Raw genomic sequence first — 19480 nt, 5'->3', positions numbered from 1 at the left:
TTACACAACCGGCTCAGAGCCTCCCGCTTGAGGCAGGTGGCAGATTACGGCACAGAGCTCCCCGGATAACTCCCTAAGCCCTAAATCTGCTCCCGGTCCTCTCCCGAGGGAAGGGAGGGTGCCTATGGGGTGGAGGTGTCACACCGGGGTGACATCGTGCTGCCCGTGCCATCCCGCTGACGCAGCCGGAGCAGAGGGCTCAGCCCCGAAGCGAGGGGCAAGGGTTGGTTCTCGGGGCTGCAATAGGGGATGCGGCACTGCGGAGGTTCCCCCGCGGCGTTCACCGGCTTTGGGGACTTTCCCAGGCAGAGCAGCCCGGAGCGGGCTGGCAGCGGCACCGGGGGGCTCGGAGCGGGTCCCGGCCCCTGGCGGGGAGGGGCACAGCCGGGGTGACACCGGGGTTTGGGAGGACGTTGCAAGCGCAGAGCCCAGCTCCAGCTCCGCAGCGTTCAGCATCAGGATCCCGACGTTCGGCATCGGGATCTTCGGCTTGCGCTTCCCAGCAGGATGCGCTGAGCACAGAGGAAACAGCTGGGATCCTTCAGCTGCTCCAGATTTTCATGTTCAAGGATGCAAGCAAAGCGACCTTTGGGACTCTGCCTTAATGGTTGCTTTCAATGGAGGATGCGGCCTCCCACAATCCGCTCTGGGACAAAATTCAGGCCTTTTTGCCATGAAAATAGCTGATCTGGAGACTAGAAGTGCCATTTCCCAGGTCCCACAGGCCAGCTGGCCCCTGTACCTCAGAAAACATGTAAAAACCAACCAACCACAACAAAACCCCTTTCAAGATGAAGATAAGGGGGCAGCCAGGTCTCATGCGGAATTCAGGAAACCAGTTTTTGCAGCTCCTCGGCTACAGCCGCCCTGAACTCGCGATGCCCGGAGGAGGAGGTGGGCTGGAGGCTCCAAGGCACCTCTCAAGGGGGGGCTGCGGAGTTTATTTGCTGCGCCCGCACAGTTACGGCTCTCTGCGTCCTTGGCCGAAGCAGCGGTTCCCCAGCTCTACCTGATCAGCAAATTCACCTGCGTCCAACAGGAGCTGGAAAGGAGCTTGGGGGGGTTTAGCTGAGCTGACGGAGCTGCTCGGGCAGCAGCATCTTACTGAGGTGAGACTGGTATAAAAATACAGCCCAGGACTCCTGGCAGCTAAAGATACCAAATCCTGCCCAAGCAGCCCTGATCCTGCTCAGGATGGATGGAGCCATTTTAAGCAACAGTTTAAATTAAGATCTCTTGGCCAGCTGAGCCCACATCAACGTGCGGGTTGTCACAGCTTTGGTGCTCAAAGGCCACCTCAGACCCAGAACAGAAACTTCTTTCTCACCGCAAAGGGTACGGGCAGTTTTCCACCGTCTCTTGCAAAGTTTTTCCTTCCTGGTCGGAGCCGTGATGCTGCGCAGCCAAAGAGGGACCTGAGCGGCCCCAGGTAAGATCAGGGTACGGTGAGAAGAGCATCCCTCATCCCCAGAACCTGCTTTGGGATGTCTAAGAGGGGTGGGAGAGTTTAATGGAGTTGCGAAGGCTTTCTTCCTTTCCCGGCATCGATCATTTCATGGTTGGCTTCTACTTAGAAGCAAAACGGTTTAATTTCTGCTGCCAGGCTGCAGCCGGCACGTCCCTGCCCCAGAGCTCCCGCACCAGGGCTGCGGGTTGCCCCGTGCCGCACGGTTTAAGGGGCTCCTCGGGGAGCCGGGAGCTGCTCCGGCCTCTGCTCTCCTGCTGCTCGGACGTAAGGAGCCAGATCTAACCCTTCTCTCTGGAGGCTGCTCTAGCCCTGCTGCTAGGAAGGGTCTTTGCAGCTGCTTTGACGTGCACCGGTTGAGTGGGGAGGGCTCAGCCACCACCCCGGCTGTGCGGCGTGGGGAGGGATGGAGACGTGCCCTTCCTGCTGGCGCTTGGCACGGCAGAGGGGTGCCGGGACCCCCGCGGTTCCCACGCCTGCTCTGTGTCCACGCAGGGGGGAGTGAACGGCTCGGAGTGGCCCCTCGTCCCCCGGGAGAGGTTCCTGGCCCCAGGCAGGGCTCGGGGCCAAGCTGAGCTCGCTCCCCCCGGCCGGGCCGGATGACAGATGCCTGCGGTGGAGGAGAACATGCTGCAGCCCCCGCTTCCAGCCTGGATGCCTCCGACCCGGAGCTGTACTACGAGGAGGAGGAGGAGGATGAGTCGGAGCCCTCGGACACCAGCAGCATCTTCTCCGACGACTCCGTCTACCCTTGCTACGAGCTCTCCCTGGGGGCTGGCGGCACCGGGGACCTCAGCCTCTACCAGTGCTGCGCCAGGAACGACGCCAGGCTGGTGCAGGAGAGGCTGGAGTGCGGGGTGACCCGGAGCGAGGCCACGGAGCTGGACATCAACGGGCGGGTGAGTGGCTGGGGGGGGGGGGGGGCACCCTGCGGAGCGGAAAGAGGATTTCCCAGGAACAGGCGAATCTCGATGGGGGGTGGTTGCTGAAGCAGATGGGGCAGGAGGGAGAGCGCTGGGTGGGATGGCTTCGGCAGGGGATGGGTGATCTCCTGGGATTGATCCAGTCCTTGGAGCAGAACCTCGTCTGTCCTCCCATCCTGAGCCCGTCTGGTTTGGGGGGGGCGGGGAAGTCGGGGGGGGGACACGGGGAGGTGCGGTGCCAGCCCCGGCACTGAGCGTGTCCCCTCTCCAGAATGGGCTGATGGTCGCCTGCTATAAGGGCTTCGTGGACATCGTGCCCCTGCTGCAGAAGTGCCCCTACATAAACGTCAACCATCAGGACAAGGACGGGAACACGGCCCTCATGATGGCAGCCCAGGCAGGTAGGCACCGCGCTCGGCCTCGGCACGCTGCAGCCCCCGCGAGACCCCTGGAAGTGATGTGACTCCCTGTGCTCCCCCTCCAACAACCCAAACCCGAGCCGTCAGGAAAGCCGACGGTCCTGCGGGAGGTGACGCTCCCCATCCGAGTTTACGGTGCATCTTCGCACCGTTTTAAAACTGGGTAGGTGAAGCAAAACACGGGAATTCCTACAGCAATGTTCTCTTTCACCGTGTCCCGCCCGAGCAGTCGCATCAAGCAGCCAGAGCCGCTCCACGTGCTCCAGAAAAGCCCCGTGAGCCGCCATGATTTACCTGCACACAGGGTCCGAGTTGGCAAATGCCACGTGTAGGGACCAGATCTCCGGTCACAGTGGGGGTTTTCTTGCTATGACAGAAGAGTCCGGTTCCCTCTGCCCTGTGGGGGGAAGGAAGAAGGTCTCAAAGTGGGGATCGCCTTTTATTACCGCTTTATCCTTGCTGGAATTGATGATTTTTTTGCATTTTTGGACTTTTTCCTGCATTCTCTGCTGAAGCAGCTGGTGCGCCAGCGCTGTTCCCTGCATGGCCAAACCCAAACCAAAATAAACCCAAACCCGTTCAGTCCTGATCCCTCCAAGTTTCTGCATCTTTGTCCTCACGAGATGCAATTCCTAAATACTCTTTCTCCAGCAGGCATCAGCAGTTATCGCTCGTTAACTGTTGAAACTCTAACGCAGCTTCTCTCTGGCTGTTAAGGACACATCACCATCGTCAACTACCTCCTCAACTACTACCCCACGCTGGAGGTGGACAAGCGGGACCCCCGGGGCCTGACGGCGCTGATGAAGGCTGCGGTGCAGGGGCAGCAGGACTGCGTGGCCGCCCTGCTCCTGGCCGGTGAGCATCTCCCCAGGGACTTTCTGGGATTTTTTGGGAAGGGGCAGCATCGCTGCTCACCCTGCGCTCTGGGCTAGGACGGGGTGGGACGCTGCGGTGATGCTCTTTGCGTGCCGGTGTCTCCAGGAGCAGACCTGCAAGCGGTGGATGCTATCAAGGGGAAGACGGCCAGGGAGTGGGCAGCCTTCACCGGCCGCTTTGAGACGACCAAGCGGATCCAGAACCTCCTGCGGCACCCGCGGGCGGAGCAGTTCGGCACCCGGTACCGGCCCGAGTGGCCGGCCCTGGCCGAGCTGGTGGCCAAAGCCCTGAGCCCCAAATCCAGGGGCAAGAGGCTGTCAGAGAAGATCCGATCCATGTTCACCTTCAGCTTCCCCCACGACCCCGAAGAGGACGGCGTGATGGACCACATGGTGAGGATGACCACCTCCCTCGCCAGCCCCTTTGTGGCCACCGCTTGCCAAACCATCTGTCCCGACAGCCCCCCCGAGGTGGGCAAGCGCAGGCTGTCCGTGCCGGAGATCCTCGGGCAGCACGTGCTGGATCCGGATGCTGAGCCAGAACCCACCTCATGCGCCGACACCGGCGCATCCTCTTGCAATGGCCAAGCCGTGTCGGAGATCCGGCTCCTGCCGCCGCGCCGGACGGTTGGTGGCCTCCTGAGATTCCTGCCCCTGCGGCTGCGGCGTGGGAACAGCATCTTCCCCGGAGAGCCCATCCCGAAAATCAAAGTGAACAAAAGCCCCTGCCCAGCCACCTGCTCGAGGGAGCGGAGACGGCGCGGGGGGGACAAGGACCTGCTGCAGCTGCCCAAGTGGAGGTACAAGGAGCTGAAGGAGGAGAAGAGAGCGGCCGAGGAGGGGAAGAGCAAGGAGAAAAAGAAGAAAGGGAGGAAGAGGCACTGAGGCAGGAGGTGGTGGGGGCGAGGTCCCAGCCGTCCCCTTGGACCTGCTTGCTTTTCTGGCACGGAGGTGGTTTCCTTCCCCGGCAGGATGGCGGTGCCCGAGGGAGGCAGATGCTGCGGAGGTGCCCAGCTGAGATGCCCAGCCCCAGCCCCTGTGGTCCCCGGTCCCCCAAGCCCCTGTCTGGCTCCTCGTCCTCTCCCACCTCGAGGGTGGCCACCCCGACCCGGCTCTGGTCCTGCTGGGCTCCGAGGTGCTGAGACCCTGGGCCAGGCTCGGGGTCTGCCAGGGAGCAGGTCGGTGGCAGAGGGGGCTCTTTCATCTCTTATCTTTTTTTTTTTCTTTTTTTTTCTTTTTTTTTCTTCTTCTTTTTTTTTTTTTTTTGCGCCTCTTTGATCTTCCTGCAATCTTGATTTTGCGGCGTGCGGTGGAATGTGGCCGCGCAAATTAAAATGGAAGCGGTTGCCATGTTAACAGGATTGATTTCATGAATAAAGCTCAGGGCTGCTCGTCGGGCCGGCAGCAACGCTTCCCCCTTGCCGCCAGCATCCCCCGTCCACCCTGTCACCCCCTGGGTGACATTAACTTCCCCAGTCCTGTGGATCGCGGGCCGCAGCTGGACAAACCCAGGTGGAGCACGGGGAAGCATCTCCACGGGAGGGTTAAGAGGAGCTCCGGGTGCCCGGCACGGGCTGGACACCGAACCCGGGGTGCTCATGGGCTCCGACAGCCCGGCTGCCCTCTGGAGTGGGGGCAGACAGAGCGCAGGCAGCGTTTGTGCTCCCACGGTGCTCCGGTGGTCCCCGTTCCCAAGCAAACCATCCTCCGCGACCCCCCCCCTGCGCCCGTGCAGCCCCCCAGGCCCCACTCCCACAGGGGACCCCCTTTTTTTGCCGGATGCCCACACACCCGGGCGTGTGACGTGCTGCAGCGGCAGCGAGCTTGCGCTCCCCATATTTCATTAAACCCGGCTCCATCCCGGGGTGCGGGGAGGTGAAACCGGGGCACCGGCCTCCCCGAGCAGCTGCGCCGGCTCCTGCGGTGCCCGAGCGCCCGGGGCTTGACCCATGGGGAGGGCGACCGGCAGCGAGAGCTGCTCGAAGCGCTGTTGTCCAGGGCGTAAAGAACCCTTCCCCGTGGGCAGGCAGAAGCTCGCAGCCCGGGATGGAGCCCCCTCCCTTCGCTGCCCCCTTCTTTTGGGGGACCAAAGCCCCCGCCCTCCCCCCCGCTCCCTACTTTTAGGCTGCTGCTCTGCCTTTCGGGGAGGTTTGGGCCGGGCGGCGGGCCGGCGGGGAAGGCTGCTGGGTGGGAAGGAGCTGCAACCTCCCCGTCTGTTCCCGCTCCAGCCCTTGGCTCGTGTCGGGCTCCCCGGCACGTGGCCGCCCTCCTTCGCCAGCTCCCGGCGGCGGCTCGCAGATGAGCCGGGGGCGGACGGCACATGGAGCAGCCTTCGCACGCGCCGCGCCAGCCCGGCTCCCGCCACGAGGGGGGAAGGGAGATTCGGGCTCCCGCCGGCGCCTCGTCCCCCTTCCGCCGCCATGGGGGCGGCTCGGCAAAACCCCGAGGGGCGGCCGGATGCATCCGACCACGATCCGGGTGGTGGTCACAGTGCGTGGCGATGAGCGCCGTAATGACGACAGAAAGTCTCGCTTCGGCTTCGAGCGGTTGGCGGGAGGTTGTGCCACGGCGGGCAGGGGCCGTGCGGGGCCGTGAGTCGCGGTGCTGCCGTCGTGCCGGCACTGAACCCCGGGGCCGAGGCGGGCACCCATCCCCGCTGATTCACCCCCGCTGCCCCGGCTGAGTGCGGAGCGGGGCAGGGATGGTCCTGCCCGCAGCTAAAAGAGCTGGGGGGGGTTGATACGCTCGTTGACGTACCAACGCGGTCAGTCCCGGCTCCGGATGGATTTGCTTTCCCACGGCGGCGGTGCCAGAGTCGCAACCCAGCCTGGGGCTCCCACCCGTCCCTGCCCTTCGAGTCGCTCGGGATTAGGACCTTTTAGATGTTTTTAGGCAAGCATTTACCCCCCCAGTGATGATTACGGTTTAAAAACTGAAGCTGCCCCTTTAGGAAGACGAAAGCGCTCGGCTGCCCCGGGGAAGCTCCTACCCGCAGCCGTAAAAGCGGGGTGCTGACACCCGCCGTGTGCCTGCACCCGTGGAAGGCAGCGGGGACGCAGGAGCCATCCAGGAATAACCCCGGGAGGGGCCGATCGCCGGCCGGATCACGAAGACCTGCGTACCAGAGCAAAGATGGTCATGGCGATAAGGCGTCTGCAGGCACCGGCTTCCTCCCGGGCGGCTCCTATCTGATGGAAACTGCCCGTTTCCCCTGCGCCGGCTCTGCAAAGCTCCCGGCCCCGGCGCGGGCAAGGTCACGCGTGAAGGTCCCTCATGTTTTATCCTGGTTTTGTGTTTTTGTTTGTTTAAACTTCCTAGATCATGGGCGATAGCGGGGGAGAGGCAGCCGGCAGGACCTCAAAGCTCCGCAGCCGCGTTCCCCCGGTGTGGGGAGGGTCTGGGTGCTGGTCGGGTTCGTGATGCAGTTGGGGTCGGTGATGCAATGGGGGACGGAGAGGTAAATCAGGGCCCGTAACGGCATTAGGGCAGAGGCTGCAACGCCAGCCTGCGCGCTGCCGGCTGCCTCCACCCGCCCGCGGGAGCGGGTCCCGGTGTGGGGGCCAGGAGAGAGGCAGGGACGGAGCTGGGAAAGGTGCTGGAGGGAGAGGAGGGGGACGGGAGGGGCGCGAAGCTGCTGGGAGCGGGGCGGCCCAAAGAACAGCCCTGAAACGGCAAAAGGGGAAGCGGCGCTTCCGCTGCCCACGGCCCCGGCGGCCCCACGTGTCCTGGGGGAGCGGGAAGTGCCCGGCCTCCCCCCGTGGGAACGGCCCCGCCATCCACATCCCAGCGCCCGCTGCCGCCGCATCTCAAGGGCCGCGATGGGGGGACGGGACGGCAGGAGGCACCGAGCAAACCCCCTTGGCCCACCCCAGCCCCACTCCGTGCCCGCGGCCGGGGCACAGCATCCCGGGTGGGGTGACCCCCCAGTGCCGCGTTACACCCCAGGGGAGAAAACCTCCCCTGCCCTCCCACAGCACCCCAAAAGTGTGGTGGCCAGACCGAGTACCCGGGGTGCCCCTTGGCCCCGCCGTGCTGCTCCCATCCCCACGAGCGGGAGGGATGGCCAAGCCCGTCAAGGTCATTCCCGCAGCATCTCCCCAGACCATTCCCACCCCTGGCACCATCCAGGCAACCGGCTGCGTTTCTGCCAGAGGCCTTTAGGTGCTCGGGGAAGGAGACGCCATGGATGTTCCCCCCTCCAGCTGCGGCCCGAGGGCTTGGCTTTGCCTCGAAAGCCGGGAAACTGGGGAGGGAAAGCGCCCGGCGGAGGACAGGGGCGGGAGGAACGGGCCGAGGGAGAGGAACCAGGATGGCGCTGGGGCCCGGTGTGCGGGAGGAAGGGAGGCTGGCCGTGGATGTGTGCTCAGCAATAGGAAATGCTTTATTAGCTGGGAGTGGTGGAGAGAAGCCAGGCAGGAAGAGGCAGTAATAAGAAACATTTTTTTGACTTCTCCCACATCCAGACCGCAGAGCGCTTGCCAAGCGGCTGCGTTCGGACAACGGGGCCGCCGAGCCGAGCCCCCGGGGCTGGGACGGGGACGGAGACGTCCCCGAGCCGGGACGGGCGACGCCGCGGCCGCAGGAGCCCCCGCGGTGCCGGAACGGAGCAGACCCATGAAGCTCCCCCAAGCCGGGACACACGACACGGAGCTGAGCTGCCCCGGCTGAGCCGCGCACGCCACCTCTGAGCTCGGGACCGCAGCCGGGAGAGCCTCACCGGGGCGGGCAGTGCCGCGGGCAACCGCGGGACACGGATGCTGTAGGTGAGTGGGGAAGCGCCGCGCTCTCACGGGGTCCAGAGCCGCACCGAGCTCAGCGCTTCCCTCCTGATTTACCCCAAATCAAGATTTGGCCCTGTTTCCTTTACGTTCGGTGGGACGCCGGGTTTGACGTCAGTGTAGCAGAGGCTGCAATTGGGGCTCTGGTGGAACCGGGAGCGTAAATCCGGATTTACACCAGTGCAGCGGTAGCAGGATCGGTCCCCGGGTCCTTGCTAAAAAGCTGAAATAACACACGGCTGCTACCGAAAGCCCCGAGCCGCCCTGGGAAATGGAGAATTTGGGTGTGTTTTGAAAAGGCACGAGGAAAAATAAGGGAAAGTTGACAGCTCCGCTAGCCAGGGGCTGGAGCGAGGGTGGTGGGGCACCGACGGCAGCCATGCCGCAGGGCGCGACACCTCGAGCACCCCGTCTGCAAAGGAGGGGTGGGCGAGGAAGAGCCGAACAGCCGCTCCAGAGGTCCCGTTTTCGGAGCGAAATGCCAAAAGCGAAGCCGGTGTGAGCCGTGCCGTGGGAGCTCTGCCCCGCCGCTGGCGTTCGAACCCTGCCGCAAGGTCGGGGCAGGAACTCCCCGCTTCGCACGAGGAGCCGCGTGCGAAACCAGCCCCGCTTTCCTGCCTCGGTGAGAGATCAACGTGGATACGAGCCAGGTTTGCTGCTCTCTTCGCATCTCTCATATATGGCACGGCGACGCCCGTCGGTGCGAGAGGGGCCGGGGCGGCACAGCTCTCCTCCGCAGGCCCCCGAGCTGAGCGTTGCATCCATCCCTCCCGCTCCAGCTGCACTGGAGGGTCCGGAGGATGCAAACGGCTTTTCTGCGTGCGTGACCAACCTGCAGCTCTGGGCAGGAGGGAGAAAAACCTCCCTCCATTGCCTGAAACCAGGTTGAAGCCTCGGGTGTCTGCGGCAAAGCTCTTGCCGCGTGTGACGTGGTGACCGTCCAGCCCTTCACACCCAAAGCTGGTGCCATCGGTGGCCGGCACCCACCTCGCTCACCCTGCTTCTCCCCAGCCGGCGCTGGCGCCGGTGCCGGCACTGCCCGGCCAGACGGTGCGAGGATCTCCGCTGTGCCGGGCTCCCTGCGAGAAGGCGACACAGGGGAACTGAGTCACGAGCCGCATCCTGCAGCAAAACCCCCCCGTGAGCAGCAGAAACCGCAGGGGAGGGCGGAAGCGTCGGGATTTGCAAAGCTCCGCCGAGCCGCCCTGGTAAGAGCGAAGGATCTTCCAGCCATCCCGCACGTCCCGGAGGATCGCACCCAGCCAGCCCCTTCCCCGGGCTCCCGCTGACTCCATCCCCCCCCCACCCAAGACCCCCTTTGCTTTTCTCTCCGTGGGGTCACAGGGAAATTCCCCCTCCCCGGGGCTGCTCCGGACCCCCCCGGCCCGCCAGCGCCATGGCACGGCTGCTATCGCTCCCAGCCGCTTCTGCCGGCACCTGCACCCCCTCCGAGAGGTTTTTTTTTCCTTCTCCTGATGCTGCTCCAAATCCCAAAGGACGGAGGGATGCGATAAGGCGACGTGACTTGCCATCACCCCCCCAGCCAGTCCGGAGGGTGCACGAGCTGCAACTCCCGAGTGAGGGGTTGGGGACAGGGATGGGAACACGAGGGCTGACTTGACCCCTTATAGAAATATCCAGGATATTTCTCCCACGGACACCAGGGACGGCTCTGGGTTAAGGTTTGCTCTCAGTTAGCACCGAAAGTCCTCGCGATGTTGTTACGCGTACGGCGAAGTTCTAGGTGATGCCCTGACTGCGTTGTGTTTCACGGCAAAAATCCCGCAGCTAACGGCTCGGGATTTTTATGGAAATACCCCCGAGGGGGGAATTGACCACCCGGGAGTCTCAACTCCCTTTAAAAAAGACGCGTTTTGTAGCTCTCGGGGCTGCGAGGAGACGTGTGGTGCCTGGGAGCATCCCGGGGGCTCGGGGAGCTGCAGCTCGACTCCAGGGGAGTTTTATTTTTGAAATATCCGAGGGATCGGCTGCTGCTTCAGCCGGAGATCAGCCCGGGCATCGCTCCTGGCACTGGGCACCGGGGACCAGACCCCGCTCCTGTCCCCCAGCCCTGCCGCCCAGTCGCCGTTTCCTCCCCACGAGCAACAACCAAACGAGCTATTTTGGGGAGGAAAAGCCCGTTTTACGCTGTGGCCAGAGCCTGCCTGGGTCAGCCAATACGTGTGCGCTCTCGAGGGCCAGGCTTGCGTGACTTCGCTTCCCCATCAAGGCCAGAATCTAAACAATCTTGATTCCTGTCCCGGCGGCCCTGGGCAGGGCTCCTTCAATTGCAGGAAACGGAGACTTTGGCGTGTTTATGTCGGGAACCGCGAAGAATGAGCCGAGGAGGGGCTGGGGAGCCCCGGCCGTCCATGCGAAAGGAGCAGCGATGCCGGCGGGGCGAGGGGCGGGGGGCAGCGTGTGTTTGGTTTGGCAGAAATGTCTCTTTTACAAGGGAAAAAAAAAAAAAAAAAAAAAAAAGAGAAAAAATAACAAAACTTCCCCCAAAGGCGCAGCTGGGGAATTTTTGGCTGCCCGCAGCGCCTCTGCTTGTGTCATCGATAAGCTCCGTACAACCGTCCCCCCTCCCAGGGCCGAGCCCCGCACCGTGGCCAGTTGCACCAGTGCCGGCGGGGGGTGAGCGATGCAGCGTGGGGGCTTTCAGCTCCGTCCCACGGCTCAGGTCTTGCCAAACGTGGGATCTCCGGTGGTGCTGTGGCATCACCGCGCTCGCCGCGGCCGCCGAGCCCGTGGAGTCCACTGCCAGCTGCGTTTTTGCAGCGCGGGAGCTGCGGGAACGGTGGGAAACGCCAGAATACGGATTGCCGGGCTAAAGGAAGGATGTTGGGGCAGCGTGGACGTGGCGAGGTCTCCGTGCCGGAGTGGTCCTGAGCACCACGGAACTGTGCGCGACGTCCCATGCCACGATCCGGAGGTCCCGGGGATCTGCCCTCAGGAAGGGCTGTACCCGGGACGTCCGGAGCCGAACTCCACTTGGAAGCAGCACATCCTACCCTGCACCGCTCCGCCCGCCCCCCCCCACACCGCCGGCCTCCATCGCTTGCCACAGCCCCCCCAGTTCCTTCCCAAAGCCCCTGAGGCCGCCCCCCCGGCCCGGCGATGAGCCCCTTGGGGGGCTGTGAGGGCTGTGGGGGGCTGTGGGGGGCTGTGGGGGGCTGTGAGGGCTGTGGGGGGCTGTGAGGGCTGTGGGGGGCTGTGAAGGTTGTGGGGGGCTGTGAGGGCTGTGGGGGGCTGTGGGGGGCTGTGGGGGGCTGTGAGGGCTGTGGGGGCTGTGGGGGGCTGTGAGGGGCTGTGGGGGGCTGTGAGGGCTGTGGGGGGCTGTGGGGGGCTGTGGGGGGCTGTGGGGGGCTGCCTCTCACCCCCTCTGCTCTCCGCAGGAAGATGCTGAGCGGAGCCTGCGGCCGGGCGGTGCTGGTGCTGATGACCCTCTCCCTCAGCTTCGCAGCCGGTGAGTACCAGAACGCTGCAGGGAAAGCACCGCACGCTCTCACCGTGCACGGGGGGGTTAAAACAAACCCTCGGTTCTTTGGGGACCTCGTCGCTTGCTCTGCTCAAAATAAACCGCTGCGGAGGGCAGCTCCTCCAAGCAATCCTGGACGAGGACGGAGGGAGGCAGGGCTCCTCGGGGACCCGTGTTGTCCCCAGCAAGGGGCTTCTCCCCTCCGGGACGGTGACTTGCCTCCCAGAGAGGATCTCAGCTTAATTAATTACGGTTCATCAAGAGCTTTGACGTCACAGGAGGGGAGACGGGGAAAAGGCTTGCAGGCACGTGCTGTAAAACGTGGTTTTCCCCGGGGGTGACGGGGGTGATGGTGGGGAGCGGGGACGAGCTGCTGGTGGCCCCAGGGGATGGATCCAGGCTGGGTGCTGGTACGGGGACGACCAAAGCACCGTGGCTGTGCTGGGGAGGAGCAGCAGAGCTCATGGGGGGGGGGGACACGAGCCCCCACCGGGTCCCCATCCTGCCTACGGGGCCACCAACCCCCAGGGCTTACCGCCCCGGCCGCGCCACCACCCCGCGGCCCTGGCACCAGCTTTGGGGCAGGGGGGTGACAGGCACGGGAGGGGGCATCGGCTGCAGCCGTCCGGCCCCTCGCTGCCGTCCGTCCGTCCCCGCGTCGCCGGCTGGCTGGCTGCCCTTGCGCTGAACTCGCTGATTCCAGGAGGGATATTTTCTGCGCGAAAGGGCAGAGCTAAATCGGGAAGTCGGGAGCGTGGCCACCCTCCGTGCCATTCCGGCACCACGGCACAGGGAAGCGCCTTTGGGGAGGCCAGGGAAAGCTCTGGGAAAGACCCCGGGTTCAGCACCCGGCTCCCAAAACGCGGCATCCCCACAGCACCCGCTGGGGAGGCACCGGCTGAGTTTGGGACTTTTGGTCCCATCCTGGCTCCCGGGACCCAGCTCCCGCTCCAGTGTCCCCTGGGATGTGACCCTGTGTGCTGTGAACCAGTGCATCCCAGTTAATCCCAGCTGGTGGGGCTGGATGCATGGCCCCTCCTCTGCCTCCCATGGGTGCGGGGACAGGCACCCCCCAGCTTCGGGGCTGGCGCTTGCGTCCCACCTGGAAGTGATTTTCCAGGAGGTCTCAGGGTGGGCTTCCCCGCGCTGAGCCCCCACAGCCACCTTCCCCATCCCAGATCATGGTGGTCCCAGGCTGTTCGCTCTTGAAATTTGGCCCGAGAGTCTTTAGGACAGATGTCACTGTCCCCAAAGCCACCAGCGTGGCCCCACGGCACAATGTGCCCCCTCCTCGTGCCCGCAGATGAGCTGCTGTGCACCTGCGACGTGCCGCACTGCAGCGTGCCCACCTGCACAGGCAAGGTGTGCTTCGTCAGCAAAAGGAAGGAGGAGGGGACCATCACCCAGCACAAGGGCTGCTTCTCCCAGAACATCCTGGAGAACTGCCACACGCCTGTGACGGAGCAGTACGGCATGAGGTGCTGCTACTCCAGCATGTGCAACGCCGAGCTGGAGATCTTCCTGCAAGGTACGGGGGCACGGTCCCCTTTGAGGAGCCGGAGGGGAGAGGGGCAGAGCCGCCCACGCAGCTGGAGATGTGGTTGGGTCTCCAGATCATCCCCCTCCTCACTCAGCACCTCCAGGGTCACCCTTTCCCGGGTGGGACAGGGCCAGCAAGATGTCCTTGGTTGTCCCTTCTTGGGCTGTGCCTGCAGAGCTGCCATCCATGGGGCTGACCTCAATGCAGAGCCACCCTCCCCAGGTCCAAGCCCAAGCACCAAGACCTCCACCTCCCCAGTCCAAGCCCAAGCACCACCTTCATGCTCCCATCCATCGTTTCCTCCCCCCCAGGAGAAGAGACCCTGGGAAAGGTGCCTTCCCTGCCCAACCTCCTCCTGATGATCTTCGTCCCGCTGCTCACCCTCCTCGTCCTCGTGGCACTCACGGTGCTCTTCTGCTGGAAGGTGGCCCAGCACCGCCACCAGAAAAGTGACTTGGGAGACATGGACCTCATGCTGAAGGCATCCATGGTGGGAGACAGCACTCTGGAGGTGGGTCAGCTCCGTGGAGGGGACCCCAAATGCCCCCGAGCTGTGAGAGGGAGGGATGGTCCAGGCGTGGGGCAGCCGCCGGGCTGACCCCCTGCCACCCCGGCTGCGCAGGACTTGCTGAACGACGACTGCACGACGGGCAGCGGCTCGGGGCTGCCCTTCCTCGTCCAGCGAACCGTGGCTCGACAAATCACCCTCGTGGAGTGCGTGGGTAAGGACAGCGGCCGGGCACGGGGGGAGGCTGCCCCGGCCCCCCCCAACCAGTCCCCGGGCACGTGCCAGACCCCCCGCACCCGGCGATGGCGTGCCAGACCCGGGAGAGGGGGTCAGACCCGGCCATCTCAGCCAAAACCCCGTAGAGACCCCAAGTTCTCCCTCGTCCTGCTGACGGAGGAGGGGGAGAGCGGCTGGGTGGGTGGGTGGGAGTTGGCCAAGGTCAACGGGCGCCGCACCACCCCGTTGCTGCTCCACACCAGGAGCTGGGATCATCGAGCCGGGTGTGGGGAGGGGGCTGGGGGCCGGGGGGGGGCCGCGTGACGCGGTGCCGTGGCCCTGGCAGGCAAAGGACGCTACGGCGAGGTGTGGCGAGGCGTGTGGCACGGGGAGAGCGTGGCCGTGAAGATCTTCTCCTCCCGCGATGAGCAGTCGTGGTTCCGTGAGACAGAGATCTACAACACCGTCCTCCTCCGGCACGACAACATCCTGGGTGAGTGGGGGGCTGGGGGGACCGGGGGTGGCCGCGCGGCAGCTCCACGGTCCCGGCTTTTCTCCCTGTCCAGGCTTCATCGCCTCTGACATGACGTCAAGGAACTCCAGCACCCAGCTCTGGCTCATCACCCACTACCACGAGAACGGCTCGCTCTACGACTACCTGCAGAGGACGGCCCTGGATGTGGAGACCTGCCTGGGGTTGGCTTCCTCCATCATCTGCGGCCTCGTCCACCTCCACGTGGAGATCTTCGGCACCCAGGGCAAGCCCGCCATTGCCCATCGCGACCTGAAGAGCAGGAACATCTTGGTGAAAAGCAACCGGCAGTGCTGCATCGCAGACCTGGGTGAGATGGGGCTGGGATGCAGAACTCCGGGTATGTGGTACCCCAGGGATGTGATGCCCCAGGGATGCAGTGACCCAGGGATGCGGTACCCCAGAGGTGTGGTACCCCAGGGATGCAGAACCCCAGGGATGTGGTACCCCAGGGATGCAGTGCTCCAGGGATGTGGTATCCCAGGGGTGTGGTACCCCAGGGGTGCAAGGCCCCAGGGATGCGGTACCCCAGTGGTGCGGTACCCCAGAGATGCGGTGCCCCAGGGATGCAGTACCCAAGGGGTGTGGTACCCCAGTGGCGCAATCATCCAGGGATGCGGTACCCCAGGGATGCGGTACCCCAGGGATGGGGTACCCCAGGGATGCAGTACCCCAGGGGTGTGGTACCCCAGGGATGTGATACCTCAGGGATGTGATGCCTCAGGGATGCAGTGACCCAGGGATGCAGTACCCCAGGGATGTGATGCCTCAGGGATGCAGTGACCTAGGGATGCAGTACCCAACGGGTGTGGTACCCCAGGGATGTAGTGACCCAGGGATGCAGTACCCCAGGGATGTGATGCCTCAGGGATGCAGTGACCCAGGGATGCAGTACCCAACGGGTGTGGTACCCCAGGGATGTAGTGACCCAGGGATGCAGTACCCCAGGGATGTGATGCCTCAGGGATGCAGTGACCCAGGGATGCAGTACCCAACGGGTGTGGTACCCCAGGGATGCAGTGCTCCAGAGGTGTGGTACCCCAGGGATGTGATGCCTCAGGGATGCAGTGACCCAGGGATGCGGTACCCCAGGGATGCAGTGCCCCAGAGGTGTGGTACCCTAGGGATGCAGTGCCCCAAGGATGCAGCATCCTGGGGATGCAGCACCAGCACGGCACTGACCAGGTCCAGCATCCCTCCAGGGCTGGCCGTCATGCACTCCCAGGGCAGCGACTACCTGGACATCGGCAACAATCCCCGGGTGGGCACCAAGCGCTACATGGCCCCGGAGGTGCTCAGCGAGCAGATCCGCACCGACTGCTTCGAGTCCTACAAGAAGACGGACATCTGGGCGTACGGGCTGGTGCTCTGGGAGATCACCCGGCGGACAGTGGTGAATGGTGAGTACCTCCCGGCCGGCTGCTGCACTCCCAGCTCGCAGCGATGCTCCGCGTCCGCTCCCTCCTTCCCTCCTTTTTGTTGCTTTTCTTTTTCTTTTTTTTTTTTTTCCCTTCGCCCAGAAGATTAGCTGTAAATTATAAACACTGTAATCTAGTGTCAGCACCCGGCTCCCTGATTAAAGAGCCCATTAGACTCAATCAGTGCTTTGTTTGTTCAGCGCTGATTAGAAAACAAGCAGCGTGGAGCGCTGCCTGGAAGCTGGCCATGGCCGGGACCTCCGGCCGGCAGGGCTTGGCTTGGGGGGGACGGGGACGGGGGACAGGGCCCCCCATGCTGCGGAGGAGCCTCCTCGGGGCTGCCCGGCCAACGCTGCTCACCACCAGCAAAGTCCATTAGAAGCATTAATTAAATGGTGGGTGCTGGCGGGTGAAGCAGGAGGTCCCCCCAAGGCACAGTCTGGCCGGGATAATCTCATTGACTGCCCCGGGGCTCCTTCAGATTAAAAATTTACTCCGAATTACCAAAGCCATGTGCAGGGGATGACCTTCAGCCAGCTGGTTTTAACCCTTTCCCTCCAGGATGGGTGAGGTGGCCCCTGCACGGTCCCGGGGCATCGGGGCCGGGGGCTCCAAGGGACCCTCGGGTTTGGGGGCCACCCCCCCCCGGGGTGCAAGGGGGCTGGTGGGTGCTCGGGGCGGCCCAGGGGGGTTAAACCCCGTGGACACACAGACATATGGAGGCACTAAGCGGGGATTAGCTGGGCCAGCTGGCGGGCTCACCACGGGGCTGCCGGATGAGGCGTGAGCTGCGTGAGGTGGGATCGGTGCCGGAGCCGGTGCCAGAGCGGTGCCGGTTTGCGGTAGGGCCGGTGTTGGACTATTGCCGGCGCTGGAGCCACCGTCCGTGCTGGAACCGGCCCCGGCCATCCTGGGCCGTCCCGGGCCGTAGCCGTGCACCCCGGGGCACCGCTGCTGCGGTGCGGCAAATCACACCGGCGGCCCCGTGGCCCCCCCCGGCAGGGTGCAGGTCGGTCCTACCAGCTCCCCTGGGGACCCTGCAATGTGCAGGGTGGGGGGCGAACCCCACGCAACCCCCGCCGCCCTCACACCGCTTCGCCCTGACCCTCCGCAGGCATCGTGGAGGATTACCGGCCGCCCTTCTTCGACGCCGTCCCCAGCGACCCCAGCTTCGAGGACATGAAGAAGGTGGTGTGCGTCGACCAGCAGACCCCCGTGGTCCCCAACCGCCTCTTCTCCGACTCGGTGAGTCCTGGCGGGGGGGCTGCCCCGCTCCCACCCCGAGCCGGACCTTTGTTCCCCGTGAAACCCCTCAACTCCCCCCTCTTTTTGTGCCTCCCCCAGGTTTTGTCGGCGCTGGCGAAGATCATGAAGGAGTGCTGGTACCAGAGCCCCTCGGCCCGTCTCACCGCCCTGCGGATTAAAAAGACGCTGAAGAAGCTGAACAATTCCCTGGAAAAGCCAAAGCCGGAGCAGTGAGCGCCCGGCACGCGCCAGAGCCACTCGCCGGCTGCACCGGGGACGGTGGCGAAGCCAATACCGGGACGGCTCCCGGTCATGGAAGGGGTTTTGCTCGCAGCCCCCCGCCTTTCACACCCCTCCTCGGAGCCTTTTTAATTTGCAAGGAGGAAAAAAATAGGGGGGGGGGAAGAAAAAAAAAAAGCAAAGCAAGGAAGGAATCTTCCAGCCCGGTTATAAAAATATCCCCCGGATCCGTCATCCGACGCCAGCCCGTCTCGCCTGCCCGGCAGGGATGGCAGCGGGCGCCGAGGGCCAGCGACCCACCCTGAGCCCCCCAGCCGGACGCCACAGTCGAGGGGGCACCGGAGCCAGCGCCGTCCCTGGCCGCAGCCCCCAAGCCCGGCCGGGCACCCACCCCATCGCCGGCGCCCGGCGCGGCACGCAGGCAACGGGTGCTGCCCAAACCTGCCTGCCCGGCGCGTTGGCACCGGGGATGCCGCGGGCTCGGCGGCGGCAGCAGGAATTCCCCGGCAGGGCTGCGGTGCCTGGCGCGCCTTTCGCCGAAGGAGGTCTGGATTTCGCTGGGAAAGGATGGTCCGGGGGCAGCATTGCCCCCCCTGCCCGGATCTGCACCCCAAAGCATCTCGGGGCTCCCCAGGACGAGGGACCACCGGCACCGAGCAGGGTCTGAGCATCCCCCGTGCCACAGGGACCCGCTGAGACGGGGGCTCCCGCAGCCATGGTGGCCTGATCCTTCCCTGGTGAGCAGCCGGCAGATCCCCCTTTCCAGGCCCTTTTGGTTTTCGCCAACATTTTGGTGTTTTCCGGGGTGGTTTGGTGCACCCTGCGGCTGGCTCCAGCCCGCCCCGCTCGCTGCCATCCCAAAAGCCACCCCACGGATCCGGACCGTTCAGCAGAATCAGCTTCGCACCCTACTCCATAATTATTTAATTATTAAGATTTAATATATTTAATAAAGCGTAAAGCTATTTTATCGCTTAACGGCTGCCAAACCTTCCCCGTCGGGCAGCGGGGAAGACCCCCGGTGCTCCGGGGGCGAGGGCAAAGCCCCCCCCGGGATGAAAGGGGAGCTGGTGAGCGTCAGGGGGGTTCAGCCCCTGCGGGACATCGGCCTTTCCAGTTACAGACTGGGACAAACTGGTCAGCCAAGGGCAGCGGCTGGTCCTGGGGGGGGGGGGGGGGCATGCGGGGCTGAGCTTGGGGTGCCCGGCCACGGCTCAGGACCCCCGTGCACCAGCTGCCCCAGGCCTGCAGCTCACAGCCCCCTGCCTGCACTGCCTGCACTGCCTGCACTGCCTGCACGCTGCTCACACACACTGTGCACACCCACTGCTCACACACACTGTGCACACCCACTGCTCACACGCTGCAGGAGGGCACGCTGCTCATGCCCTGCACGGGTCACGGTGCACACGCACACACACACAGAGCAGACGTGCACACACACACATGCACACACGCACACACACACAGAGCAGACGTGCACACACACACATGCACACACGCACGCACACACAGAGCAGACGTGCACACACACACGCACACACATGCACACACTCGCACACACACACGTGCACACACGTGCACACACAGAGCCGCTGCGTGCACCCCCCCACGCGTGCACGCTGCACGCACCCTCCCGGCAGCACGCAGCCGTACACGCACACCTGCACACTGCCTGCGCGTGCCTACACACACGTGCACACACACATCTACACACACGTGCACACACACACACATCTACACACGCACCCCAACCCCGCACACCCCAGCCTAGCTCCTTGTCGGCCGACCCTCCCCTGGCGGACCCTCCCCTTTAAGACGCGCGGCGTGGGCCGTC

General features: G+C 64.4%; 2 protein-coding genes across 4 annotated transcripts; both read left to right on the top strand.

Moving 5' to 3' along the window:
- The first annotated feature begins 122 nt into the window (after positions 1–122).
- On the top strand, positions 123–5346 carry ANKRD33 (ankyrin repeat domain 33). 3 transcript variants are annotated; one of them, XM_075737844.1, is made up of 6 exons: positions 123–1109; positions 1335–1429; positions 1961–2364; positions 2660–2789; positions 3525–3665; positions 3792–5346. In XM_075737844.1, exons 3-6 carry the CDS (start codon positions 2065–2067, stop codon positions 4568–4570), a joined length of 1350 nt encoding a protein of 449 aa, XP_075593959.1. In that variant the 5' UTR covers positions 123–1109; positions 1335–1429; positions 1961–2064; the 3' UTR covers positions 4571–5346. The 3 variants fall into 3 exon arrangements, with proteins under 3 accessions (XP_075593959.1, XP_075593960.1, XP_075593958.1); XM_075737845.1 differs by having other exon boundaries at positions 123–1429; XM_075737843.1 differs by lacking the exons at positions 123–1109; positions 1335–1429 and having other exon boundaries at positions 1879–2364.
- A 2640-nt stretch (positions 5347–7986) lies between these two features.
- Positions 7987–17804, top strand: ACVRL1 (activin A receptor like type 1). The gene is made up of 10 exons (XM_075737842.1): positions 7987–8448; positions 11862–11932; positions 13248–13472; positions 13796–13995; positions 14107–14206; positions 14555–14701; positions 14775–15050; positions 15943–16140; positions 17273–17403; positions 17503–17804. Exons 2-10 carry the CDS (start codon positions 11866–11868, stop codon positions 17635–17637), a joined length of 1479 nt encoding a protein of 492 aa, XP_075593957.1. The 5' UTR covers positions 7987–8448; positions 11862–11865; the 3' UTR covers positions 17638–17804.
- Positions 17805–19480: the final 1676 nt, after the last annotated feature.

Source organism: Balearica regulorum, chromosome 29, assembly GCF_011004875.1.
Source record: "Balearica regulorum gibbericeps isolate bBalReg1 chromosome 29, bBalReg1.pri, whole genome shotgun sequence".
Lineage (NCBI taxonomy): Eukaryota > Metazoa > Chordata > Aves > Gruiformes > Gruidae > Balearica > Balearica regulorum.
The sequence above is the reverse complement of the archived record's forward strand: the minus strand, read 5'-3'. Positions and strand labels throughout refer to the sequence as shown.